The sequence below is a fragment of the Barbus barbus genome (assembly GCF_936440315.1).
Source record: "Barbus barbus genome assembly, chromosome: 23".
Classification (NCBI taxonomy): Eukaryota; Metazoa; Chordata; class Actinopteri; order Cypriniformes; family Cyprinidae; genus Barbus; species Barbus barbus.
Window position 1 is genome coordinate 30992795 of NC_136751.1, and position 27500 is coordinate 31020294.

At 45.2% G+C, this 27500-nt stretch overlaps 3 protein-coding genes across 8 annotated transcripts in view; 2 read left to right on the forward strand and 1 right to left on the reverse strand.

Annotated features, from left to right (window-relative positions):
- LOC306842955 (KH homology domain-containing protein 4-like) overlaps positions 1–12945 on the forward strand; it is a 20066-nt gene extending 7121 nt beyond the window's left edge. For all 3 annotated transcript variants that reach the window (XM_079374181.1, XM_079374180.1, XM_079374182.1), the window contains 9 exons: positions 4761–4906; positions 7779–7987; positions 8061–8121; positions 8520–8577; positions 9006–9193; positions 9277–9357; positions 9440–9489; positions 9746–9825; positions 12704–12945. In XM_079374181.1, the coding sequence (XP_079230307.1) occupies positions 4761–4906; positions 7779–7987; positions 8061–8121; positions 8520–8577; positions 9006–9193; positions 9277–9357; positions 9440–9489; positions 9746–9825; positions 12704–12840 (1010 nt within the window). In that variant the 3' untranslated portion in view covers positions 12841–12945. The remainder of the gene's footprint in view (positions 1–4760; positions 4907–7778; positions 7988–8060; positions 8122–8519; positions 8578–9005; positions 9194–9276; positions 9358–9439; positions 9490–9745; positions 9826–12703) is intronic.
- fsd2 (fibronectin type III and SPRY domain containing 2) lies at positions 12933–22989 on the reverse strand. Of its 4 annotated transcripts, none has more exons than XM_079374176.1 (13): positions 22938–22989; positions 22281–22441; positions 22119–22214; positions 21815–22048; positions 21717–21739; positions 20353–20474; positions 19325–19483; positions 17808–17942; positions 17576–17726; positions 16505–16638; positions 14249–14381; positions 14012–14188; positions 12933–13233 (listed from the first exon to the last, which is right to left on the reverse strand). In XM_079374176.1, exons 2-13 carry the CDS (start codon positions 22419–22421, stop codon positions 12981–12983), a joined length of 1758 nt encoding a protein of 585 aa, XP_079230302.1. In that variant the 5' UTR covers positions 22422–22441; positions 22938–22989; the 3' UTR covers positions 12933–12980. The 4 variants fall into 4 exon arrangements, with proteins under 4 accessions (XP_079230302.1, XP_079230305.1, XP_079230303.1 ...); XM_079374179.1 differs by having other exon boundaries at positions 22119–22208; positions 22281–22429; positions 22938–22982; XM_079374177.1 differs by having other exon boundaries at positions 22281–22429; positions 22938–22982.
- Positions 22990–23815: 826 nt separating this feature from the next.
- Positions 23816–27500, forward strand: part of LOC306842746 (WASP homolog-associated protein with actin, membranes and microtubules-like) — a 20354-nt gene continuing 16669 nt past the window's right edge. Inside the window, exons 1-2 of the mRNA XM_079373793.1 lie at positions 23816–24447; positions 24928–25101. Coding sequence (XP_079229919.1) covers positions 23914–24447; positions 24928–25101 — 708 coding nt within the window. The 5' untranslated portion in view covers positions 23816–23913. The remainder of the gene's footprint in view (positions 24448–24927; positions 25102–27500) is intronic.

A 27500-nucleotide genomic window follows, 5' to 3' on the forward strand; every position in this document is an offset into this window, starting at 1 on the left:
CTAACTGGACGGTTTCGGCGTCTAACTGGACGGTTTCGGCGTCTAACTGGACGGTTTCGGCGTCTAACTGGACGGTTTCGGCGTCTAACTGGACGGTTTCGGCGTCTAACTGGACGTTTCGGCGTCTAACTGGACGTCTCTGCGTCTAACTGGACCGTTTCGGCGTCTCTGCGTCTAACTGGACCGTTTCGGCGTCTCTGCGTCTAACTGGACCGCTTCGGCGTCTCTGCGTCTAACTGGACCGTTTCGGCGTCTAACTGGACCGTTTCGCCGTCTCTGCGTCTAACTGGACCGTTTCGCCGTCTCTGCGTCTAACTGGACCGTTTCGCCGTCTCTGCGTCTAACTGGACCGTTTCGCCGTCTCTGCGTCTAACTGGACCGTTTCGCCGTCTAACTGGACCGTTTTGGTCGGCGTCTAACTGGACCGTTTTGGTCGGCGTCTAACTGGACCGTTTTGGTCGGCGTCTAACTGGACCGTTTTGGTCGGCGTCTAACTGGACCGTTTCGCCGTCTCTGCGTCTAACTGGACCGTTTCGCCGTCTAACTGGACCGTTTTGGTCGGCGTCTAACTGGACCGTTTCGCCGTCTCTGCGTCTAACTGGACCGTTTCGGTCGGCATCTAACTGGACCGTTTCGCCGTCTAACTGGACCGTTTCGCCGTCTCTGCGTCTAACTGGACCGTTTCTGCGTCTAACTGGACCGTTTCTGCGTCTAACTGGACCGTTTCGCCGTCTAACTGGACCGTTTCGCCGTCTAACTGGACCGTTTCGCCGTCTAACTGGACCGTTTCGCCGTCTAACTGGACCGTTTCGGTCGGCGTCTAACTGGACGGTTTCGGCGTCTCTGCGTCTAACTGGACCGTTTCGGCGTCTCGGCGTCTAACTGGACCGTTTCGGCGTCTCGGCGTCTAACTGGACCGTTTCGGTCGGCGTCTAACTGGACCGTTTCGCCGTCTCTGCGTCTAACTGGACCGTTTCGGTCGGCGTCTAACTGGACCGTTTCGGCGTCTCTGCGTCTAACTGGACCGTTTCGGCGTCTAACTGGACCGTTTCGGCGTCTCTGCGTCTAACTGGACCGTTTCGGTCGGCGTCTAACTGGACCGTTTCGCCATCTCTGCGTCTAACTGGACCGTTTCGCCCGCCGTCTAACTGGACCGTTTCGCCCGCCGTCTAACTGGACCGTTTCGCCCGGCGTCTAACTGGACCGTTTCGGTCGGCGTGTAACTGGACCGTTTCGCCGTCTCTGCGTCTAACTGGACCGTTTCGGTCGGCGTCTAACTGGACCGTTTCGGCGTCTCTGCGTCTAACTGGACCGTTTCGGTCGGCGTCTAACTGGACCGTTTCGGCGTCTCTGCGTCTAACTGGACCGTTTCGGCGTCTCTGCGTCTAACTGGACCGTTTCGGCGTCTCTGCGTCTAACTGGACCGTTTCGCCGTCTCTGCGTCTAACTGGACCGTTTCGCCGTCTCTGCGTCTAACTGGACCGTTTCGCCGTCTCTGCGTCTAACTGGGCCGTTTCGGCATCTCGGCGTCTAACTGGACCGTTTCGGTCGGCGTCTAACTGGACCGTTTCGGCGTCTCTGCGTCTAACTGGACCGTTTCGGTCGGCGTCTAACTGGACCGTTTCGGTCGGCGTCTAACTGGACCGTTTCGCCGTCTCTGCGTCTAACTGGACCGTTTCGCCGTCTCTGCGTCTAACTGGACCGTTTCGCCGTCTCTGCGTCTAACTGGACCGTTTCGCCGTCTCTGCGTCTAACTGGACCGTTTCGCCGTCTCGGCGTCTAACTGGACCGTCTCGGCGTCTAACTGGACCGTTTCGCCATCTCTGCGTCTAACTGGACCGTTTCGGCGTCTCTGCGTCTAACTGGACCGTTTCGGCGTCTCTGCGTCTAACTGGACCGTTTCGGTCGGCGTCTAACTGGACCGTTTCGGCGTCTCTGCGTCTAACTGGACCGTTTCGGCGTCTCTGCGTCTAACTGGACCGTTTCGGCGTCTCTGCGTCTAACTGGACCGTTTCGGTCGGCGTCTAACTGGACCGTTTCGGCGTCTCTGCGTCTAACTGGACCGTTTCGGCGTCTCTGCGTCTAACTGGACAGTTTCGGCGTCTCTGCGTCTAACTGGACAGTTTCGGCGTCTCTGCGTCTAACTGGACAGTTTCGGCGTCTCTGCGTCTAACTGGACAGTTTCGGCGTCTCTGCGTCTAACTGGACCGTTTCGCCGTCTCTGCGTCTAACTGGACCGTTTCGCCGTCTCTGCGTCTAACTGGACCGTTTCGCCGTCTCTGCGTCTAACTGGACCGTTTCGCCGTCTCTGCGTCTAACTGGACCGTTTCGCCGTCTCTGCGTCTAACTGGACCGTTTTGGTCGGCGTCTAACTGGACCGTTTCGGTGTCTCTGCGTCTAACTGGACCGTTTCGGTCGGCGTCTAACTGGACCGTTTCGCCGTCTCTGCGTCTAACTGGACCGTTTCGCCGTCTAACTGGACCGTTTTGGTCGGCGTCTAACTGGACCGTTTTGGTCGGCGTCTAACTGGACCGTTTCGGTGTCTCTGCGTCTAACTGGACCGTTTCGGTGTCTCTGCGTCTAACTGGACCGTTTCGGTCGGCGTCTAACTGGACCGTTTCGGCGTCTCTGCGTCTAACTGGACCGTTTCGCCATCTCTGCGTCTAACTGGACCGTTTCGGTCGGCGTCTAACTGGACCGTTTCGGTCGGCGTCTAACTGGACCGTTTTGGCGTCTCTGCGTCTAACTGGACCGTTTCGCCGTCTCTGCGTCTAACTGGACCGTTTCGGTCGGCGTCTAACTGGACCGTTTCGCCGTCTCTGCGTCTAACTGGACCGTTTCGGTCGGCGTCTAACTGGACCGTTTCGGCGTCTCTGCGTCTAACTGGACCGTTTCGGCGTCTCTGCGTCTAACTGGACCGTTTCAGTCGGCGTCTAACTGGACCGTTTCGGCGTCTCTGCGTCTAACTGGACCGTTTCGGTCGGCGTCTAACTGGACCGTTTCGGCGTCTCTGCGTCTAACTGGACCGTTTCAGTCGGCGTCTAACTGGACCGTTTCGCCGTCTCTGCGTCTAACTGGACCGTTTCGGTCGGCGTCTAACTGGACCGTTTCGGCGTCTCTGCGTCTAACTGGACCGTTTCGGCGTCTCGGCGTCTAACTGGACCGTTTCGGCGTCTCGGCGTCTAACTGGACCGTCTCGGCGTCTAACTGGACCGTTTCGGCGTCTCGGCGTCTAACTGGACCGTTTCGGCGTCTCGGCGTCTAACTGGACCGTTTCGGCGTCTCGGCGTCTAACTGGACCGTTTCGCCGTCTCTGCGTCTAACTGGACCGTTTCGCCGTCTCTGCGTCTAACTGGACCGTTTCGGCGTCTCTGCGTCTAACTGGACCGTCTCGGCGTCTAACTGGACCGTTTCGGCGTCTCGGCGTCTAACTGGACCGTTTCGCCGTCTCTGCGTCTAACTGGACCGTTTCGGCGTCTCTGCGTCTAACTGGACCGTTTCGCCGTCTCGGCGTCTAACTGGACCGTTTCGGCGTCTCGGCGTCTAACTGGACCGTTTCGCCGTCTCTGCGTCTAACTGGACCGTTTCGCCGTCTCGGCGTCTAACTGGACCGTTTCGCCGTCTCTGCGTCTAACTGGACCGTTTCGGTCGGCGTCTAACTGGACCGTTTCGGCGTCTCTGCGTCTAACTGGACCGTTTCGGCGTCTCTGCGTCTAACTGGACAGTTTCAGCCATTAATCAAACTAAAATGCAGTCAACCAAACATACAAGTAACCTTGCCCAATTCAGAAGGTCCTGTAAAATCAGTGTTCAGCGCCGAAACAAACATTTATTGTGCCTGTGAAGAGTGATCCTGGAACTCAAGTGAGGTACAAAGCCTTGTGTACATCATAGATAATAGTTTATCAAATGTTAGATGGCAGAAATGGAAACATTTGGATGTGGAATGACAGTTTAGTTTAGTTTCGCTTTAATTCATTTTAGCTTGAGGTTGTATTGTTTATAATGAATGCCACTATAGCCTAATTTGTGTGTATAGTTTAATATAAAATTTTATACCTACTCATTTTTTCATTCTTGTTTTGTAATACCGTTAAATTTAAAGGCTTTGTTGTGGATTAAGGAGAACTAAATGATCTATATATTGTGTATAATGTTTATACATTTTTCATTATATTTACTGGTATTTAATATACATATAAATGAATGCCATTGTTTGCAATTATAAGGTTAACGGGTGTTTTTGGAGTAAGATCAATTTCTCTTTCATGAGATTACTTCCTCTTTTTGGCCGGGTTATGTTTCTTGGTGTCGTAAACTCTAGGGGCGGGGCTTCTAAACCGGGGTGTTTTTAGGGGCGTGATATTCAAACAACGATTGTTTTCTGCCGCCACATTTATCAATGTACGATCTTTCTATGATGGGATTGGTGGCATACGAATGTTTCATAAATCACAAGTGAGCTCTGTCGTAAGATGATTTGTGCGCTCGTTTCTACGTTAGATTGATTAATGAGGCCCCATGTCGTGTGTGTGCGCGTGAGTGTGTGTGTGTGCAGTGAAACAGCGCTGATCTTCAGTGTGACCTCACACACCACTGACGGACACACAGATGCACTCTTCACTGAACGTGACTAATGCTTAGTTTAGCCTCCATTTAGTTGTGGTTTACATGAGTGTCACATTCACGTTTATGACAATCATTGCTGCTCGCTCATATTGATGGAGTGGATCTGAACGGGATGCTCTTGTGTTTGTCAGAGGCAGTGGCCAGAATAAAGCAGATCATCTCTGAGGACCTGCGCTCGTCGGGAGGACAGCAGCCCGCTGTGATGCCCACCGTCCCGGTGTACCGGCAGACCGTCAGCGCTGCCCCCGGACACAAACCGGCCCCGCCGCACACGGGGGTAAGAGAGAGTGAGTGTGTGTGTGTGTGTGGAGGTTAAGAAGGCGGGGCCTCGGAGCATGTGGTCTCTGCTGATACACACCTCCTACAGAAACAGCAGCCAGAATGACTCCAGCCTACAGACGGAGGTCAGAGTTCACTGCATTGCTGACACGCGTCTGACCGTCTCTGATTCTGACTCCAACAAACCTGTCGTTCCAGACCTGAGTGATGCAGCCCCTGTGTGTGTGTGTGTGTGTGTGTGTGTGTGTGTGTGTGTGTGTGTGTGTGTGTGTGTCAGAGGTGGGTGGAGTAGCCAAAAACTGTACTCAAGTAAAAGTACTTGTAGAAATATTTACTCAAGTAATCGTCTGAATAGTTACTTGAGTAAGAGTAAAAAAGTATTGGATAAAAAAAACTACTCAGTAGTTAGTTACTAGTTACTTTGGATCATGTACTGAATATAGTCTATTTTTATTTAGATGTATAGATATTTAGATACAATTTACACACACACATACATACATACACACTGCCGTTCAAAATATATATTTTTTTAATGTAATTTATTTCAGTGATGCAAATCTTAATTTTTATTAGCCTTTACGCCAGTCTTCAGTGTCACATAATCCTTCAGAAATCATTCCAATATGTTGATTTATTATCAATGCTGTTCTTTTAACCTTCTATTCATAAAAAAAAAAATCCTTAACAAAATGTCACATGTTCCAAAAAAACTGCAAATCCCTGTTGAAAAAAACAGCATATGCTGGTATAGGTATGTTTTGAAGCATGGGATGCTGGTTTGAGCTGGTTTAATGGTCCGACCAGTTTAAGACCAGTATAAACCAGCATCACAGCTTCAAAACATACCTAACTAGCATATGCTGTTTTTTTCAACAACACTGATAATAAATCGATATATTAGAATGATTGCTGAAGGATCATATGACTCTGAAAACTGGAGTAACAGCTGATAAAGATTCAGATTTGCATCACTGGATTAAATTATATTTTAAAGTATATTAATTGTTATTAATGAATTATTAATTATGTATTATTTATATATGTATATAACCTCTGACACGGAGAAGAGAGAAATCTCCTCACACGACCGCTACAGAACATCTGAACATAACGAAATAAATGCATATGATGGATCTTCTTCCGTCTGTTCCGCAAAATGAACACATATAGCCTTTATTTCTGCAAGCGTAAATATTGTGAAAATATCAATATTGATTGTGTCTAAGCAAAGGCATTCCTCCTGGAACTAACACGGGTTTGGTGGGTGTTCATTTCATACTCTGTGACAGCTTATTTAATGAATAAATTCTGGATTGTATTTAATGTATAAGGTACATTTATAACTAACTGGTAATGTCATAGTGGTATCGTGTAGTCAGTGCAATCGAATCTATTCCTGTGGAACCGACAGCACTGTTCATCTAATAAAGATCTTCACAGCTAGCAAACCATAGCCTTTGCAGATTTGCTTTCACCTGACTGTAGATCCAAAGCCACGTCTTCATCGCTCTTGATGTTCTTAAACTCTCTGTTATCTGAGAGAGAACCGCTTCAGAGACTCAGCGCGTGCGGCAGGGAACTGAACGAATCATTCAAACTGATTCGCGAACCGATTCACTGGTTTGCCAACTGGTTTGATGAAGCCTTTAAACAGAATCGACTCAAAAGAATGAATCATTCGCGAATGGGCATCGTTCATTGCCCAGAGAAAAGTAGACGGCGCGTTTGGAATAAACTGAAAGATTTTTAACTTTATTATTACGTATTGCATTAAGATAGAGTAACGAGAGCAGAGTCGCCCACAGTAACGAAGTAAAAGTACCGTTTTTTCACTAAAAATGTACTTGAGTAAGAGTAAAAGTACCCATTTTTAAATATACTCAAAGTATTAGTTACCTAAAAAATTTACTCAAGTAAATGTAACTCGTTACTACCCACCTCTGGTGTGTGTGTGTGTGTGAGTGTGTGTGTGAAACCCTCAAACAGAATAAGAGAATTAATTCTGTAATGCTTCAGCTGTGTTTCAGTCCTCGATCACATGGACGTTAGTAATCTGATTATTTACCTTATTCTGAATAAGACAATATTATGATTAAGATGTTTATGAGTTGTTTTTGGAATATTACTGTCATCTTTTTTTTTGTACGTGTTATAGTGTATCCTGTTGCAAAATGCGGCAAAAAGTAATACAGTAAAAGTAAAGACAGTAATAGTGTGATTAAGGTGTGTACGTGTCTATACTGCACTCTTAATGCGACTAATTTGACTTGTAATTTACTTTGTATGACTTTAGCCAGATTAAGGTGGTAATAAAATCTGTTTACATGGTAGATTCTTAATCAGAGTATTGTCTTAATCATGTTAAAATCTGAATATTGTTGTCCATGTAAACGCGAGCGTGTGTTCGATTCAGCAGATTTACTCCCAGCAGTGCGTTTGTTCTGCTCGTCTCGTTTGTGTCACGGGTTTGGAACGACATGCCGTTTATTTGGGTTGATTTGATTCCCTTTGACAGTGAGTTGAGTCAGCAGGACCTGATGCTGAGATATGAAGCGTAGGGTGATGTTTGTGTTTCAGTGACGCTGTAAGGACTGAATGTGCTGATGGCCGTCAGCAGCTCGTCTCTAACACTCACGCGCTGCTGGTGACCATTTGTACTCTTTGTAGGTGATTTAAAGTTTTGTTTTACACACACACACACCCCCCGCTGTAGTTTAGGCCATATTCACCCTGCAGCGTGTCTGCTTTCAGATGGCGACACGTGCCGCTCCGCCCGATCTTTACCCAGAAGCCCCAGCGCTAGGCGTCAGGCTGTGTTGACGTGTTTGGAGGCGGAGTGAATGACTGTGGCGTCTTGTTGGTTGCAGAGTTTTGTGCACACTAAGATCTTTGTAGGCCTGGAGCAATCGCAGCCGTCCTTTAACGTGAGGGAGCGCGTGGAGGGTCCCTCCGGCTCGTACCTGCAGCACATTCAGTCTGAGACCGGCGCTCGTGTTTTCCTCCGAGGCAGAGGCTCCGGATACATCGAGCAGGCGTCCCGCCGCGAGTCCTTCGAGCCGCTCTATCTGTACATCAGGTAAAGCGCCGCCGCTCCTCGCGCTTCTGTGATCACGAGTGTGTGTTTCTGACCGCCAGTGTGTGTCTTACAGCCACCCGAACGCCACCGGCCTGGACGCAGCCAAGAAGCTGTGCGAGAATCTCCTGGACACGGTGAGGGAGTGTGTGTGTGTGTGTGTGTGCATTTTTGTGACATGAGGACATAAATGTGTATAATGGCACAGGTATTACAAGGTGAAGGTGACTTTTCAAAACACTTATAAATCATACAGAGTGAGTTTTTTGGGGGAAAGTAGAAATGCACAAAGTCTCCTGTGAGGGCTAAGTTTAGGTGTAGGGTTGGTGTAGGGCAATAGCACACACAGTTTGTTCAGTATAAAAACCATTACGCCTATGGAGAGTCCCCATAAACCACAAAAACCAACGTGTGTGTGTATATACGCGTGTACGCATGCGAGAGTGTGTGCAAGAGTCTCCTGAGCACTGCGAGAGTTAGTGTGTGTGTGTTCTGCATTGAGTGGTGTGTGTGTGCTCAATCTGTTGTTGTTCAGGTGCGGGCGGATCACGTGCGGATCGTGTCGTCGTATTCCTCCACAGCTTCTGCTCCAGGTGTGTTTTCTCTCCTGCTTTGACCCGATGCTTGTGTTCTGATCTGAAGTCACATGTTTACACACACTTAAGCAAACGACACATTCCAGGGTTTTTTCGGAAAGGAGTTAATGTTTTAATCCTCGCAGAAAGCAGCTTTTTGTAGTACGTGTAAACAACCGCAGCAGATGATATCCTCAACATGATGTTTCTGAAACTCTTACCTCGACTGACACACAACTGTTGACATTTATTACGCTGTTGTCACTTTAAGACAATCTAATATACTGACAGGCAGCTGATGTTCTCCCAGCTGTTTGTTCCCGGTAGACGTCTGTTATAGCGCTGGTGTTTCTGAAACAGACGGCAGCAGTGTTGAGTGTTTGTGTGTCAGCGCTGTCATGAAGCTCGTCTGAGTGCTGCTGAACTGATGCACTGTTTTCCTTCAGTTTACCCGACACACAGTTACTCCACAAATAACAGCTACGGTGGTCAGTCGTGGTACGGCTACCCGAGCTCCTATCCCACGTACCCCAGTGCCTTCTGGGACAACTCCAGCACAGCGAGCGGCCAATCACAGCAGAGCAGCGGTGCGGTGCAGTATCCGGTGTGCAAACAGAGCGGCTTCCTGCTGCGGGTGAGAGTCACTGCCCTTCAGTCCTGAACACTGACCACACCAGCCACGCCCTAACAAACCCCCTGTGTGTGTGTGTGTGTCAGGATGAGGATGCAGCATCAGGTGGAGCAAACAGCAGCTCCAGTCCAAAGCAACACTCTGCAGAAGAGGAGCAGAAAACACAGGTGTGTGTTTGAGATTAAGAGTGACTGTCAGATTGTCATTATGAGACTCACCTCACGTGTGTGTGTGTGTGTGTGTGTTCAGATCTCCACAGATGTTTCCGTGAAGGACGTCGGTGCAGCAGAGAACAGCAGGTCTTCATGGCTCTTGTTTCTGTGTTCAGTCATGTGCTCTAATGTTTCCTGCAGTCGTTATAAACGTGCTCATGTTACAGCGTTTCACTAATTATCACTGCTGCTGTCACATGATCATACATTGATCTCCACTGTCTTTGAATGTCTGTAACAGGTTTTGTTTGGTTTAAATTTGTGTGTTGTGTATTTGTCTGAGTTTAGGGTTGAGGATAGGTTTAGAGACACACGAGTGACCTGAGATGTTTCTTGTGTTCAGGACGTTGATGCCACCGCCAGCAGCTCCAATCAGAAAGAGACTGAGAGAAGAGGCCTGCAGCAAAACCCTCACTCACACAGGTGTGTACACACACACACACACACACACACACACCTGTTTCTCTATCCTTGTGGGGACTCTCATAGGCATAATGGTTTTTCTACTGTACAGACCGTATATTCTATTGCCCTACACCAACCCTACACCTAAACTTAGCCCTCACAGGAGACTGCTTGCATTTTTAGATTTTCAAAAAAACATCATTCTGTGTGATTTATAAGCTTGTTTACCCGTGGGGACCTCAATTTAGGTCCCCACTGTGACAAGTCCCCATGAGTCTGTGTATTCAGGTTTAAGTCCCCACCGGTATATAAACACACACACACACACAGAGGTGTGTACACACTAGGGATGTGCATCTCCATAACTGAGGCCGATGCGATACGCATCTCGATGCATAGCCAACGATACAATTCATTAAAGATACATGTGAAGCAGCTAGCGATGTGATATGATTCACCCCTATTATGATGCAGTGTGATTCGATTTTGATTCAACACAATGCGATTCGATGCAATACGATGCAATGGAAAAAATATGATCGCTTTTATTTCTTTGGTTCAGACAGACAGCAAATCATTAACTTGTCTTTTGACTTCTAACGCCTCGAGGCCTGTTTCATAAAACAAGTTTATCAAATAGCCCAGGCTTATTTCAGTTATTCTGACTCAGTCAAAACATTTGGTTCCATAAAGCAAATTTAACAAAGATCAACCTCAGTCACTGTGGCTACTTACTCAGTGCAGGCTAAGCTGAGCTCCTCTAACACTGACCAATAGGAATGCAATGATATAAACACTGACTCTCTCACAGACTATCATAGCCATGCAGCCTTTCTGTCTGGTTTTATAACAGCTGTACCTTTTATAGTTAGAACAGATAGCATTAGAACATCTAACAATCTAACAATCTAACATTGCTCTTTAAAGCATTAATCACTAAACTAAAAGTTAAAATCACTAAATTAAAACTACATTTTAACTGCAATAAGAAACACACATTAACTAATCTGAGTTTAGTAATTAGGACTGTATTAGCTTACATTTTATTTACCCATTAATAATGGATGTTTTACGCACAATCTGTATTGTTAAAAGCTCTATATAAATAAAGGTGACTTGACATGCCAACTTGAATCCGATGCGCACTTTTTAAACCGTTGCATCGCATAGTTAACTTTTTTACACACACACACACACACACACACACACACACACACACACACACACACACACACACACACAGACAGACACACACACACAGACAGACACACACACACAGACACACACACACACACACACACAGACACACACAGACACACACACACAGACACACACACACACACACACACAGACAGACAGACATGAAAAATGTCAAAAGAGAGTGAAATGTATACTTTCAAATGATCCAATTCAATTTGAAAACGAATTTTCTCAGATTATGTAATCCGTATGAAATGTGCAGACAGGCGCATCACTGCTGTGGAGATGACGAGTCAGTGCCGCCGATCTCATCTCTTAAACTGAAAACACTAGTTTATCAATACATTATTAAAATTTAATGCAGCCTTATTGTTTTTCCCTGATGCATTTATAAGCATTACTTCTGCTGGTGTGCCGTGGCAAACTTTATGCGTGTGCTTGAGCGCTTATTTAGCCTGGTACACACCAAGCCGGCGCCGAAAGCAGACTGCGGGTCGGCTCAGGTCACGTCTGTCCTCGCTGCAGCCTGTAGCACGATGATGTACTGGATCAGATCCAATACGTAATGGATGTTTTACGTGCATTCGCTGTATTTGATTTTAATGCGCAGAGTGGGGCTGTCATTAAAGCTAGTATTAAATGTAAATTGAACTGTAATTACGAGAGAGATAGGTGTGTTTCACAGGCTTACACATTATAGTATACTGTGATTTAAACAAGTAGTGTAGGCTATTGAAACTTTTTGTAGTTTTGAATGAATGAGTTTATTTTTTATTAGTTTGCTTCGTTTTGGAAATACAAATCTATTAATTACAATTTAGTTTGTTCTTTATGAAAAAATGGGTTCTATTGTCTTGTTTTTTTTAATATAATAGTCTTATAGTTCTGTCAATAATTCGTTCATGAATCAAATATAATTTTTTGTTCTCACTCAGAATCAGAATTAGCTTTATTACCAGGTATGTTTGCACATATGAGGAATTTGCTTTAGTGACCGTAGCTCCACAGTGCGACAGAATGACAGCAACAGCACACAGATAATACAAAAATAAAATAATGTACAAATATAAAAAAAAAATGGACAATGTGCCAACATTGTTAATACATGTTTATTGTTAAGAGTTCAAGTGTTCATTCATGGATTGCCTGAGGGAAGAAACTGTTCCTGTGTCTGGTCGTGCTATATAAAATATGCGGACATCTTTTTTTTTTTATACAGTCGGCTTTTTTTCGGCCGATTCGACATGTTGATGTACCAAGTAGCACGTCCGTTCTGCCCCTTTCTCACACACTGGTTCGCCAGCTGAACAGCCGATCAGAATGATCAGATGGCCCGACGCCAATTCAACATGTCGAATCGGCCGAATAAAAGCCGACGAGGACCAACTTCAGCCGACGCTGCGGAACACACTGAGAACACTTAGTCAGGTGACGACCAAAAACTGCCCGACGGCCGACCGTCGGCTTGGTGTGTACCGGGCTTTAGGCAATGTAGGCAATTAAAGGCTCATTATGATTTAAATGTTTTATTAATAATAGTGATTAGTCGACTAATGCTTCGAATGACTACTAGTCGACCAGAAAAATCTTTAGTGGAGGGCAGCCCTAGCATAAACACAAACAGACACGCACAATAATGACTTTTACTCTTGAAGCTGAAGTGAAGAATGAGCTGAAGTCATTGATCTCCCTGCAGCTGAAGAACAGCTGATGATGAAGAAGATGAAGACTCCAGAAGACTCCAGCAGCTGCTCTGGACTCGTTCCGTACGGAGGAGATTCGTCGGATGAGGAGGAGGAGCGCATGCGCAGCGGGAGTAAGAGCTCCATCTAAACGCAGAACTGCAGCATCACTCTTTTTATTTGATCACATGTTTTACTGGCAGGACTGATGTGTAACTGTTCCTATGGAATAATAAAAGAAAGAAACCCCACACAGATGCTGGTGTCTGGTTTATTCAGCTCTAGATCAGCTCAGGGCTGTGTGATGTACGGCGGCGCGGTCATTCCGGTGCGGAGCGTCAGCGCTCCGGGGTTATCCAGCGCGAAACACGGCTGGACGTAGTGCAGGAACTGACAGCTGAAGGTGTAGAGGTGCTGCCGCAGCGCTGCGTTGTAGAAGGAGAGGATCCCGCGGGAATAATCCAGGAACACGCCGATCCGCAGCGGCTGCACCGTGATACGGATGTCCGGCGTCCAGCCGTTGTGCAGGAACTCGTATTTGTGCCTGAAGGAGGAGAGAGGAGACCGACCGTTCAGATTCTAGTCTCTGTCATCTGACTGGTTACACGAGTCATGATGCTGTGGGTTTGAGTTTTACTGCTGCGCTATTAAATGCTCATCTGCGATTCGCAGAGACTCAATGAAGGTTCATGTGGCATCACACACATGTAAAGTCTAATGTTAATTCATACCGTTCCTGTTTGATTTCTACACAGTTTCTGGTAAGTGAATTCAGCATCTGACACTAGTACCTGCACCCTGCGTGCTATAGGACCTTAGTGAGAAAACATGATGAGCTCACAGATGCAGTGTTGACCAGTCTGCCGTTTTCCCGTGGAATTGGTCTACTTTAACACTGATGTCACAGGTTGGGTTGAAGCAACCCCAATAATGTCCTATTTAGCCCCTGGAATGCAAATTGTTCCGGGGAATCCCGTCAAAAAACATGTATTTTTCCCTCGAAACGCAATTTTTACCAGTGGACCCCGCTTGTTTAAACGTGTTTGGGCTAGTTTTGAGTAGCAATTGAGTGGGTTTTGTGAAAATCTGGCAACCCTGCACAATATAAGGGTTAGCATCTCATATTTCAGTCGTTCCATTTGTTTTAATATTTAAACTTAGTAATTTTACAGAGCGAGTGCCACAGGCTGAGTAACTCGTTCACAGATGCACATGCTGCATACCACAAATGTTTTAAACATTTTAATGCTTTTGCCCATATTTCAAGGGAAATGCATTTTCATTGTTTGACCCGTTTGCTGTGGTTCTGCGAGGCGACGCACCTGGACGGCGTGAGGATGTGTCTCATGCACCAGGACGTGTTGTTCCCGCCCAGGTAGGAGTTGCGCTGGGTGTCCTCGTACGCTACGCCCACGCGGAACTCTGCGCTCTCGTCCACATCGATCTCCCAGTAATACTGGCCTCTGACGGGCACCAGGTCGCCCAGAACTGCCACGCACCTGCAAGAGACACGGCGTTAGCGACTGCGACCCAACCCGACCGACCCGCTGCTGCCTCACCTGTTGAAGGTGTTATCGCTGAAGGTCATGTGACTGATGGGAAGATCTTCATCCAGGTAGAACATGGTGAGGCCGTCAGCTGACAGCGACAGGCTCGGATGCGCTGTGTCTTCCAGCAGGTGGAAGAATGTACCTGTGCGTGCACACGTCAAGATGCGTTCATATTTATACAGCGAATCATCGCAATTATCGCCAGTACAGTATGGCGTGCTACAAGGATCTGTCCTAGGTCCTCTTCCATTATACATACATACATGTTTCCCCTTGGTAAAATTATTAGAAAATAAGGGGACTAGTTTCCATTGTTATGCTGATGATACTCAACTATATATTGCTACATGACCAAATGAAACTTTTAAATGTGACCCTGGAGCACAAAACCAGTCTTAAGTCGCTGGGGTATATCTGTAGCAATAGACAACAATACATTGCATGGGTCAAAATTATACATTTTTCTTTTATGCCAAAAATCATTAGGATATTATGTAAAGATCATGTTCCATGAAGATATTTTGTCAAATTCTTACTGTAAATATATCAAAACTTCATTTTTGATTAGTAATATGCATTAAGAACTTAATTTGGACAACTTTAAAGGCAATAGGAAATATTGTCCTATCCTTACAAACCATTCATCAATTTATTCAGCTTTCAGATTATGCATAAATCTCTATTTAAAAAAATTGACCCTTATGACTGGTTTTGTGGTCCAGGGTCACAAATTATCTAAGCTAACAGTGTAAAAAATGTAAAAGATTGGAGGACCAATAATTTCCTCCTATTAAATTCAGATAAGACCGAGATATTACTTATTGGACCAAATAAACAGTACACAGAATCTCTTGGATTACAATTTGCGTCTAGATCCACTGTTACTTCATCTAAAGTCAAAAATCTGGGTGTTATATTAGACAGCAACTTCTCTTTTGAAAATCATATTTCCCATGTTACAAAAACAGCATTCTTCCATCTGAGGCTGCTTTCTCTGCTGCCTCATTTAGCTCCGCTGAATCGCACTAGAGTTGGTTTTCTCTCTTGGTGCGGTTTGTTTGGGCAGCTGAGCAAGCAGCAATTACACTCAGGTGTGCACCAAACAAGAGTACCGAGACCCCCTGAAGAGGCTTTCAAACGAACCCTGGAGCGGATCGCGATCCGACCTCAAACAGACCCAACTGCGCATTTTTGGATTAAACCAGCTGCCGTAGTCACCTGCGCTGTGCATTATGGGATGAGGAAGTGTTTGTTAAATTCAAAATCACACATGGTCCCCAGATAACTTGCCTATTTGGCCCTAAATGGTTTAGCGCCTGCGTATCTAACTCATCTTCTACCACGCTACAATCCAACCCGCTCCCTAAGGTCACAAAACTCTGGACTTTTGGTAGTACCTAGGATAGCAAAGTCCACTAAAGGAGGTAGAGCTTTTTCACATTTGGCTCCCAAACTCTGGAATAGCCTTCCTGATAACGTTCGGGGTTCAGACACACTCTCTCTGTTTAAATCTAGATGAAAGACACTTTCCCTCGGTTTCACAGACAAGGTTTAAACCTAGTCCTAGATTAAAATGTAAATCTGAGCTGTTTCAGATTAAAGAAACTTGCACTGATTGATCTTAAAACATATCAGTGCCTTTGTTTTGTCTCAAGATGAACACAATGTTTTTTTTCTAAGGCACGTTTATAAAAATTACTCAAAATGTCCAAATTGAACTATGGCCTAATCCTGATTTCGTCTAAGCCCTGTCTATTAAACCAGGCCATCATGCATCTCATGATCAAATGCACATTATCATTTTTTGCTTGGTTGGAACAGCAGCTATACGAATTTGGCCTCACATTGTAAAGCCCTCTGGGTGTCTAGAAAAGCGCTATATAAATGCAACAAATTATTATTATCATTATTATTTGCTTCTCTGTTTCTGCCACGGATAGGCATCCCGTAACTAGAAATTACAGAAGCTTCAGTCTGGATCCAGCCCTTACGGAAATCTGAGATGATGCCAACCCTCAGACAACATACAGAACTACCAAACTTTGCTATAAGTTTGATCGCAACATATAATAATTGCTGTTAATAGTGTTGACCATCTGTTTGATTACATGACATTAACTTGAGTCACCACTGATAAACTACTCCTAAATATAGTCTAGAAACTTTCATTTTCTGTGAAGATGCTTTGCAACAATTTGTATCATGAAAGGCTATACCAATAAATGTGGATTGAAAGTTGAACTGAATGTCAGGTGTGTTGGGAACCTGTGGTGGAGATGGTGATGGGCTCGCTGCGGTCGCTCGGGCCGCCGATGTTCACGGCTCTGATGTGGATGATGTAGTGCTTCCAGGGCTGCAGCTGCAGCAGACACTCGCAGGACGGGATCGCCACGATGCACCTGCCGGAAGACAACAGATGATCAGAACCAGCCCACAAACTCTGCACCAAGCACTTCGGAGCACCAGCGTTCACAGGTTAGCTCTTGTTTGGAGATTAGTTGGTTTAGCTAGTTACCCACCAGCGTCGCTGTTATTCTGCTCTGTTTTCTGTGAAATAATCAGGACTGGTTTTGGGCAGACTAAGCCTGTCTCTGCTGGTTTGTACTCTCATTTAAATGATTATTTTCTTACACCACTCTGTTATTGTGCTATGAGCCATTTCTTATAAACTCGCCCCTAAACAAAACAAAAACAGTGGTCGGTTCAAAGAATAAACTACAGCTGAACCAGGATTTAGTCAGAGATCTGGATACACAAGACTAGACGACTCGAAGCATCAAGGCACATAAACACAGACGGCATCAATACTGCAGCACCAACCCAGCCTGCATCTGACCTCACCGGTGCAACCGAAATCACGAGGTTTGAGGTTTGTGTCTGATGTTGTCCGTGCATACGAGCGCTGTCTGGAAGTATCCAGCCAAGTAATGTGAAAAATATGAGATGAGAAAACATCCTGGCTTTTCTCAAACTAAAATCACCTTTCTGTCGTAGATAAAAGTGTCTTGTTTCTTCTTTGATAAATGTCTCTAGTTTTTATATTACATGGCTGGATACTTTCCGGACAGCTCTCATATGTGCGTTGATCAGTGTTTTGATCTGATATTATTGCGAATACAGACTAAATTATCATGATATAAATTGTGATCGTGTCGTTTCAGGAGACTTGGAATATGGAGTCGCACTATCTGTTCTTTTGCAGCTTTGGGTCCCACACTGACTGTCATAATATGAGCTGAAACATTCTTGGAAACGTCTCCTGTGTTGGGCAGAAAGTGGTACGGTTTGGACGAGGTGAGGGTGAGGACGCTCATCTCTGTAATGAAGCTCACTGACTCTGTGGCGGAGCAGCTGCCGTCTGCGTGCGTCTGGTGAAGCTCCAGCGTGTACGACTCCACCGGGTCGGTGTTTCCAGAGTCCCAGCGGATCAGCGCCGCGTCCAGGCTGCTCACGCACTGCCACGGCTTGAGAACCGGCGGAGAGGGAACTGCACACACACACACACACGCACACACACAGCGTTACACACTCGTCCACTGCAGTGGCTCTGCAGGACCGCGGCACGTACCCGTCATGTAGACGGCCCTCTCGCTGGCCGGGCTGATGCCTGTAGTGTTGGTGGCTGTGACCCAGAGCTCATACTGAGCGTTAGGAAGCAGATCAGACACGGTGCAGTGCGTCTCCTTCACCTTCAGCTGAGATGCTGCAAACACACACACACACACACACACACACACAGAGCTGACTGGACATGTGTGTGTGAGGCCTGCAGAGTTCAGCTCCTGGACATCTCCTTTAATCTTCCAAACCTCGAAGAGTGCATTGGTGTTTTTAAACACAACGCTGAAACCAATACTTAACCCCAAACCAGGGCTTCTCTACAAGGCCACGTCTTGAACATTGGGGGAGACCAGTTGTTTTTTTAAATATAAAGAAATACAACATTGAAGGAAGTTCTAGGTTTAATTCTAGTTGAGAAGTGATCATTTTCAACTCTTTGTAAAAAATATTGCACACATTCACTCTTATTTCTTATGCCTAATACTGTACGTCGAAAACGCAAAATGTTTCTTGTCTCGTCACATTCATTGAGGAATTACACGAATCACGTTTTCAATTCAACCTGGTGAAATTTGAGAAAAGCTTAGTTGGTCGTTTAACCATCTATCCTAAAACAGTTGTCAAATATTAAATGTGACTCTGGACCACAAAACCAGGACAATATTTGTCTGAGATACAACTATTAGAAAATCTGGAATCTGAGGGAGCAAAAACATCCAAATATTGAGAAAATCTCCTTTAAAGTTGTTCAAATGAAGTTCTTAGCAATGCATATTACTAATCAATAATGAAGTTCTGATATATTTACGGTAGGAAATTTACTAAATATCTTCATGGAACATGATCTTAATATCCTAATGATTTTTGTCATAAAAGAGAAATGTATAATTTTGATCCATACAGTGTATTGTTGTCTATTGCTACAGATATACCTGTGCTACTGATGACTGCTTCTGTGCTGCAGGGTCACTAATGTTTTGCTAAATTCTGATGCTTTGCGCTGGAACTCAGGAACTGTAAACTCCGCCTACTTTGATTTGATTGCCATCTCAATTTTGACAATAACGAGCGCTGCAGCAGACCAGACTAAAAATGTCACTTTTAAAACCTTTTGTCATCCTAACGATAAACAGCAGAGCAGAGCAAAATTTGAGATATTAGGACAATCTGTCCTGATTATTAGGAATCTTCCCTCTCAGTGTCTGTGGTGTTTTACGGCCCTGGTTCTCATCTCTGGCCTCAAAGTTCACTTTCCTCATCCATCATCAAACTCAGCTGTCTGTAACTCTAAAGCTGGCTCAGGTGTGTTTGATCAGGGTTGCAGCTGCCCAACCCCTAACCTCTGACCTCAATACCTCAGTATACAGCTGCTAGCACATCCTGACAGATTGAGCATTAGATTTTGAGCATTTCAGCATTATTTTGCTGCGACTGGATTGAAGTCTGTTTTGACAGATGACTGCGCATTGAGTTGACCAGTGGGGTTTGCGTTTAACCGGTTTGGGTAGTAAATGATAAGTGTACCCTCCTGCGGCGTCTCCATAGTGCAGTCATCAGAGATCAGACGCCAGTAAAGCTCATAAAACTCCACGGTGTCGTCCGAGAACAGACTCCAGCACACGTGCAACGACGTGTCGGTGGCAGAGTTAGCGATCTGCGGATTCATGACCGGAGCCGACGGAGCTGCACACAGACAGACACAGATAAAGACACACACACACACAGACACACAGAGACAGACAGAGAGAGAGAGATATGTTATGTTTATATAAATATATATTTATGGATGTATTTTACATGTATTTTGTTTTGTTTATTTCTGGATGTATATTATATGTATTTTTGTTTTGTTTTTATTCTATGTACAATGCTTTGGCAATATGTATCTATGCCATGCCAGTAAAGCAATATGAATTGATTTGAGTCAAACACCCGTACAACCTGCTGACTGAAAGCATTCAAGGGCTCATATTCTACAGTTTTGTATCGTTTATTTTGTGAGACTTTTTTTGTGCACTACACGGTCAGTTATTCTCTTTGCTGCATGTTAATCGTCTGAAGCTGAACACATCTGCATGAAGGGCGGTGGAGCTCAGGGCAGAAAGAGTGCATGGCATGTGAAGTGAAGAGCTGAAGCTCTGATGCGTGTTATAATGCGTTATAATAACTCTAGCGCTAGTTCTGCTACAGGCTCAGGAATCAATCATACCAACCCTTTAAACAGCTAAATTAATTAAGCCATAAATGTGTCTCAGCTTCAAGAGAAAAATAATCAGACAAATACAAGCCCTTTCATGTGAGTGAGTGTTTAACACTGTCGAGAGCATCATTTTCACTCTTTACATTCCCAAAATCTGAATTTACAAAAATAATATTCCTCTCTTAGTCAATTATTCAGTCACATGACTTGAGGCAGAGTCATGTCATTTTCTCTTATTGTGCCTGTAGGAATTTGTTTAGCTCATGTAAATGTTTCCACTGTAGTTTATTTACATGTTGCCAAATAAAAGATTATCCACTTCGCTTGAGTCTCTGTTTGGTCGGCTTCTGACCTGGAAGCACGTTAATGGAGTCCATCATCTGTCTGACGAGGGACAGATCCATCATCGGCACGTCGAAGTCCAGAGACACTCCCAGCTTCAGATCCACTTCTTCTCTGGAGAACTGCTCCACTCTGATTGGACAGAACATTACAAAACATCCCAGACCCTCTCAGACATCACGCCAGGATCTGTGACCGCTAACATCTGTCCCACGCATCTTCGAGGGTTAGCAGAGTTAGTGCTCAGGACTGATGGACGTGCAGTTAAATAACAGAATGGCAGTATAATGATTATTATATCACTGATCTACTGTTTACTGTGATGATCAGGGACATCCCGTGTAAATCCAAACGGAGGACGTGAATGTGCAGAAATAAGAATGAGTCGCAGTGACGCTTAAAGGGGTCATGAACTGCCTTTGTTTTTATTTTGTACTGTTCTCTGAGCTCCACTTATAGTGTTATCAAGATTGTACATCAGAAAAGACATTAGAAGTAATCAGCTGTTTTCTGTCCTGTTTTTAACCCCCTCATCAGAACGCTCTGTTTGAAGAGGTGTGGAGGATCGAAGACTCAGAAGTAAACGCCCCCTGCTGTGATTGGCTAATAGTTGTGTGTGTTTGACAGCGACATTCCTCATAGATGTAATGAAAACACTTACACTTGTGTTGTGACATTACCGTCGGATCCAATATAGTCACACAGCATCGTCTTTTAGTTTCAATCTTTCTGAAAATCCTGTGTAGAATTGTGCCTCGTTTGTAAACTAATCCACAGTAAAATGAAGTGAACAAAGGACCGATTTCTTACTGATGCAGTCTGGATCTTCTTTAAAAATAAAGCTCTGAAGGAAGACAAGCAAACACTGTTTTTCCACAGCTTGGCACTGCACAGCGTCTTCTTGTCTTCAGAGCATCTTTATCGTTCGGTTTCTGCATAGACCTGCATTCACCTCTCTTTTAAACACTACATGCGTGAATCGGTGGGCGGGGCTAAACAGGCAGTGATGTAGAATCGGTGGGCGGGGCTTAACAGGCAGTGATGTACAAGTAGGCGTTGATGATCTTCTGCAGAGGCGGTGCTTATCAACACTATTACATCATAGAGTAGAACATTCCACAAGCCGTCGTTTTGGCAGACTGCCTTCAATATATAGCTGTTTTTAGAGTGTTTTGAGTTCTGAAACCTACATGATGTTTTTATAGTCCAATGACCTTTTATATGACAAAAGATCAAGGGAATTTTGGATTCTCAGTTCATGACCCCTTTAACATTCACTGGCTGTATGAATCAACATTCTCACACGGGTTTGGAACGACATGAAAGGTGAGTAAATGATGATTGTTAGACAAACCACACACTGCATCTACTCACCTCTTCATTATTGGCGTGACAGCCTGTCAATCAGAGAGGGAGGGCGGGTCAAACAGCAGTCAGATGGTCTGTACTAAGACTGAAGGAGTGGCTCTGACCTGCAGGAAGGCGTGTTTGTCTGGTCTGCGGTGGAGCTCTTGTGCGCTCTCGATCAGCTCTTTGGCCGCGTCCAGTGTTTGACCGCACCGCAGCAGCTGACCGTACAAATGCTCCAGCTTGCTGTTCTTCTGCTCGTCCAGCGCCGTGGCTAACGCCTCGTTCTTCTGTGACAGCGTCTGCAGAACTTCGTTATAGTGCTGCTCCAGATTCTGCTCCTGCCGGCCGAAGTTCTCCTGCAGACACACACTTGCAGATGAAACACCGCTCAAACCCTGCCAGTCGCAGCAGAGACTGTGTGCAAACCTCCACAGTGATGAAGATCTCCTCCAGGTTACTGGCGAAGCTCTCCATCTCCATGATCTTCTGGCTCAGTTTGCTCCTGCTTCTGGAGAGCTGCTCCTGGAAGCACAGCGCCGTCACACACCGCAGACGCCTGGGTCACACACTCGTCAGTCTGCTACTCACCTTCATCTGCTGCGTGGTGGAGACATCAGGAGAGTCCTGCACCATCACAAACGCTTCCTCCTCCTCCTCCTCCTCCTCCTCACTCACCGTCAGCTCCTCCGCGATCACGTCCAGATGACCTCTGACCTCATACACGTCCATCCCGACGCCTGCAGCAGATCCTCGACAGAAACACATCGCTCATGTTCACTAGTTCAGTCAATCTCTACTCAGATCTTCCTTCTGTTGTGTTCATTTTATTTTCTGGTGTTTGTGTGTGTGCTGATGCTGTAGGGCAGCACTGAATGTAAAACAGTCGTGCCAGTGAAGTACTCTAGAGAGAGATTTGACTTTAAAAGGTGATATGAATCTATCTATCTATCGTTTGCAACACGTTATTTATAATGACTACCATAAAATACACTTGGAAAACGTAAGATGAGGTTTTGTTTTGTTTTTCTACAAGAAATATTGTCAGAAAATCTGCCCACAGGTCACTCACACACACACACACACACACACACAGAGAGAGACACACACACACACACAGAGACACACACACACACACACACACACACACACACGACTTTTACAGCTATGAACACACCTAAACAGCTATTGTTTTCCTGATTTTGCTTCAAACAGAAATCATGAAAGTAATAAAGCAGTTATAAATACCTGCTGGTTCCCGGTGTGTTCGGTGTCGGTGTAGATCGAGTTTCTGCGCATGCGCATCGAGCTCCGAGCAGATAAATATAGCTGGAATATCAGCAGGAGCTCAAACACTGCTTTACTGTGAACACATTTACTGTAGCGCTTACTGTGTAACTATGTACGATTTCATATAAATAGGCCTGTATTATTTATATTTAGACTTTAATTTAGATACATTTTCGCTTTATGTTAAATATTTACATTTTACACATAAATCATAAATTATAAACCCACGACAGCTTCAATAATATTCTTCAAATTGATTCACTAAAACTAGTGAAATTAATTTTGTTGACAAATCGGGCTGAATTGTATCATTTATTTATCCAATAAAGCCTTTATAGAAAATGTAAGAAAGTATAATTGGAATGAATTCATATGAATTGACAGAACTGATCTGAAGCAGGGTCTAGTTTATAAAACACAAGCTTTTCATCTGAATGCTTAAACAGGAATATCATGTAAAGTATAGGCTCATCTGATTTAGTGTTAGCTTTTGTTTTATATATTTTTAATTCATATTTGCTGTTTGTTTTCCATTCTATTGTCCAATTTAAAATTTGAGGGATGTCATAATCCTAACAATGGAATGATTTGTATTTTAGAGTAACAGCAGCTCTCTTTGTACAGATACAGTTTGTTCAAATCTGGCATAATAATAATAATAATAATAATAATAATAGGTGTGTTCGGCTTGAAGCGGCGCTGCGCAGAATGATCGGTGTCTGACATCAAAGTACCGCGAGAGTGAGAAGAGAGACGATGATCCTTAAGCTTTGGAATAGCTCTCGCGGTACTTTGATGTCAGACACCGATCATTCTGCGCAGCAACGCTTCAAGCCAGAATCTGTGCGTCACGAGGACGCTGGAATTCCCCGTCACGTGACCGCAGGAAGCTGACAGCTGATGACGGCGGAAGCCCAACACAAACACTGACGCGATGATGAGCGACGCGGACAGCGAGCGCATGGACAGCTTGGACGGATGGGTCGCCGTTAAACGCAACGCCTTCGACGAGAGCGAGAGCCACAAACTCAGATTCATCGTGGAGTGGAACGAGATCGAGACGAAGTTCGCGGTGACGTGTCATGACCGGACGCTGCAGCGGCGCGGCGACGCGAGCGGCAGCTGCGCGGGTCTGTTCTCCGACGCGCAGCTGAGCGGCGTTGGGGCGCACCTGAGCGGCGTCCGCGACGAGCTCGGCCCGCTGTTTCCCGACCTGACGCGCTTCCGCGAGCCGAGCCTGTGGGAGCTGCTGTTCTCCAGCGCGACGCGGTGCGATGCTGACGCGGCCTGCAGGCAGCTGGAGCGCTACTTCGGCGCCGCGGTGGACGCGTGCGGCCGCAAGATAGTGCTGGACGCGCTCTTCAGCGTCACCGCGGCGGACGAGCGCGAGTACTTCGAAAACCTGCAGGAGTTTAAAAGCAGAGCGATGCGCGACGAGATTACGCGCGCCAAAGACGCGCTGCGCGCGGTGAGACGCGACACATTCTATTCTATTCCATTCTGTTTCGCTCTGCTGGTGGTTGCGGTTGAGTGTGGATGATGATGAGGGTGGTGGTGGTGGTGATGATGATGAGGGTGGTGGTGGTGATGATGATGAGGGTGGTGGTGGTGATGATGATGAGGGTGGTGGTGATGATGATGATGAGGGTGGTGGTGATGATGATGAGGGTGATGGTGGTGATGATGATGATGGTGATGATGGTGATGATGAGGGTGGTGGTGATGGTGATGATGATGATGAGGGTGGTGGTGATGATGATGATGATGATGAGGGTGGTGGTGATGATGATGATGATGATGAGGGTGATGGTGGTGATGATGATGATGGTGGTGATGATGATGATGATGGTGGTGATGATGATGATGGTGGTGATGATGATGATGATGATGGTGGTGGTGATGATGATGATGATGATGATGGTGGTGGTGTTGTGTTTTTGTTCATCAGCTCCTGCAGACTCATTCCAGCACTGACGGGCTCCAGCGGCTGATGAAGATCTACGAGGAGGAAGATGAGATTTACAGGGAATTAGTGAATCTGGCGACTAAGTTCTACCAGAACCTTCTGCAGCCCTTCAGAGACATGCGAGAGATCGGCACGCTCTACAAGACGGAGATTCTGGTATCTGCACACATCACACACGCCAGAGCCATAAAAACACTTTCGTTGTACACCAGGACTCATCAGCTGCTGACCAAATCTGACCTGTCAGTCATTCAAGCAGCAGGAGAAGCTCTCAGATGTGATGATGAAAGACGATGTAGGTTCAGCTGAGAAACACTATGTTAAGAAGCAGGAGGTGCTGATGGACGTTAGGGTTGAAACGATTAGTCGACATTATAAAAAATTGTCGACAAATATTTTTGTTGTCGAGTAGACGTTTGATCTCATGAGCGAATGTAAGAGCCTGCTGTAATGCTGTTTGACCAGAGTGATGCTGTAGCACAAGCCTGTAATTCAGCTGTCCTGGATGCAGTTCAAGAGAAGACGACACACAGCGCTTCAGAGCAAATGCAGCCAAACCTGAGCAGCGCTTGGATGAATATGTAAATCAGGGCCGTGCGCAGGGGGCTGTCCCGGTGGCTAGAGCCACTGCCCCTCTGCCCTCATCGGCTGAGGTGCCCCTCTCACCAAACCCTCCCCAGCTCAAAGCGTTCAGTTACCGCTCCGCTAAAGAGCCACTGATTCCACAAATGCGCTCCGCGGCATCGCTCACGCTCTCTGGAGACGGCAGTTCTTCCCGAAGGTCGATGGATGGCATGACAGTCAGTGGTCGATCCCCTGAATTAGTCATTTGGAAGTTTGTTTTTGCATTTCTGTCGGTAATGATTTGCTCCCGGTCTTCTAACAACTTGAACAAAATATCCACGTTCTTACAGTTAGAATGTCTAATCAAATTATTGTACTCGATTAGAAAACTTGCTGTTGTTGGCACACTTTGTAGAAAAAAAAATGCCTTCACAAAAAAGGAGAAAGAGCGAGAAAGAGCGAAGGGAGGCTGCTAAAGGCATTGCAAAGATGAAATCAAAGCTCCAGCAGGTAAATCATCATATACAATATTTAGCAGTTTGTCACTCTTTAATTATTGATATTAAGTATATTTCCCATTATAATCACTTGTCTTAGTTTATAATACATTTATATTTTATTAAAACCATATTAATAGGGCTATAATAGTTAAAAAGGTCATATAAATGTTCCAAATAAGCTGTGTTTTAGTATATAATATAAATTTATGCTGTATAATATTAAATTAAATGTCTAATACTAATATAGAGAGTGAGGGAGAGCCCACTCTATCAAAACATCTACAATAAGCAAAAGTGAGCAAAGTGACACGAAAGTCACTCCCTCAGCTTCTCTTGCTTCAAATTAAAGGTCACTGTGAAGTACCTTAAACAAATGCAACGAAAGTGTCTGGCTTCAATGAGAATTACAAGTCACATATGATTTATATAATTATAATTATATGATTTATATTATTATTACTCCATTACACACAAGCACCTTTACTTTAACAATTATTATAAAGCATTCATTTTAAATGAATATTAATATATACAGATCATATGTAATATAAATAAGAGGTAGAATCAATAGATAACGCTTTAAAAATGGCTACATGTGACCTTACATGTTTGAGTCTCTATAACTATATATTATCAACTATATATTATCAACTATACAAGCTAACTTCACGAGTTTCACTTGTGACGGCACTGATAGAGCAAGATCATTCCCTTTATTTGTCCTCTTTCATGGACAAGTACTTCAGTGGAAATGCGTTTAAATTCCTCATATTCTTTAATCTCTTAACCTTTACTAAGAGTTTTGAATCTCGCTGGCTCTCGAGAGAGAAGTGAGTCACACTTGCTCTGCGTTGTGATTGGCTGTTCGCTGCTGATGTCACACATTCATGTGCACGAGCTCCATTAAGGCAGGATCAAGCCTGAGTTGACAGAGAAAGTTGATGATCAGCTTCATGGTACCAACAAAGCCAGATTGGAGTGGTTTGGTTTTGTCAACTCAAAATGTATTCTATAACTCTGAATTTGTTCATCTACCATCATGCTGTAACGAGGAGTCCGTGACGTTAGGATCCATGTGCAGCTTTATTAAAACAGAAATCAAACAGGCAGAGTTCAAACACAACGTAGGCAAGGCAGAATCAAAGTCAGAGTTCAGGCTGAAGATCAGGGCTGGCGGCGCACAGGATAGTTGAATAACAAGGCAGGTTGAATCAGAGTCCAATAAATAATCCAGGTCATACACGGAAGAAACGCTCGGAAATGTTTGCATGGCAAGACAAGACTTCGAAATGAGGAAACTGAGGGAACAGTTTAAATAGGCCAGAGTCAATGGGAAACACCTGTGAGTGTAATCAGCCACAGGTACGGGGTGTGTGGGAATTCGAGTCAATGATGGGTAGTACTCAGGTGACGGCGCCCGCTGGTGGAGAGCGGAGGGAGCCACAGAGGCTGAATTCATGACACATGGTACAGGTCCCAGGAAAGTCCTGT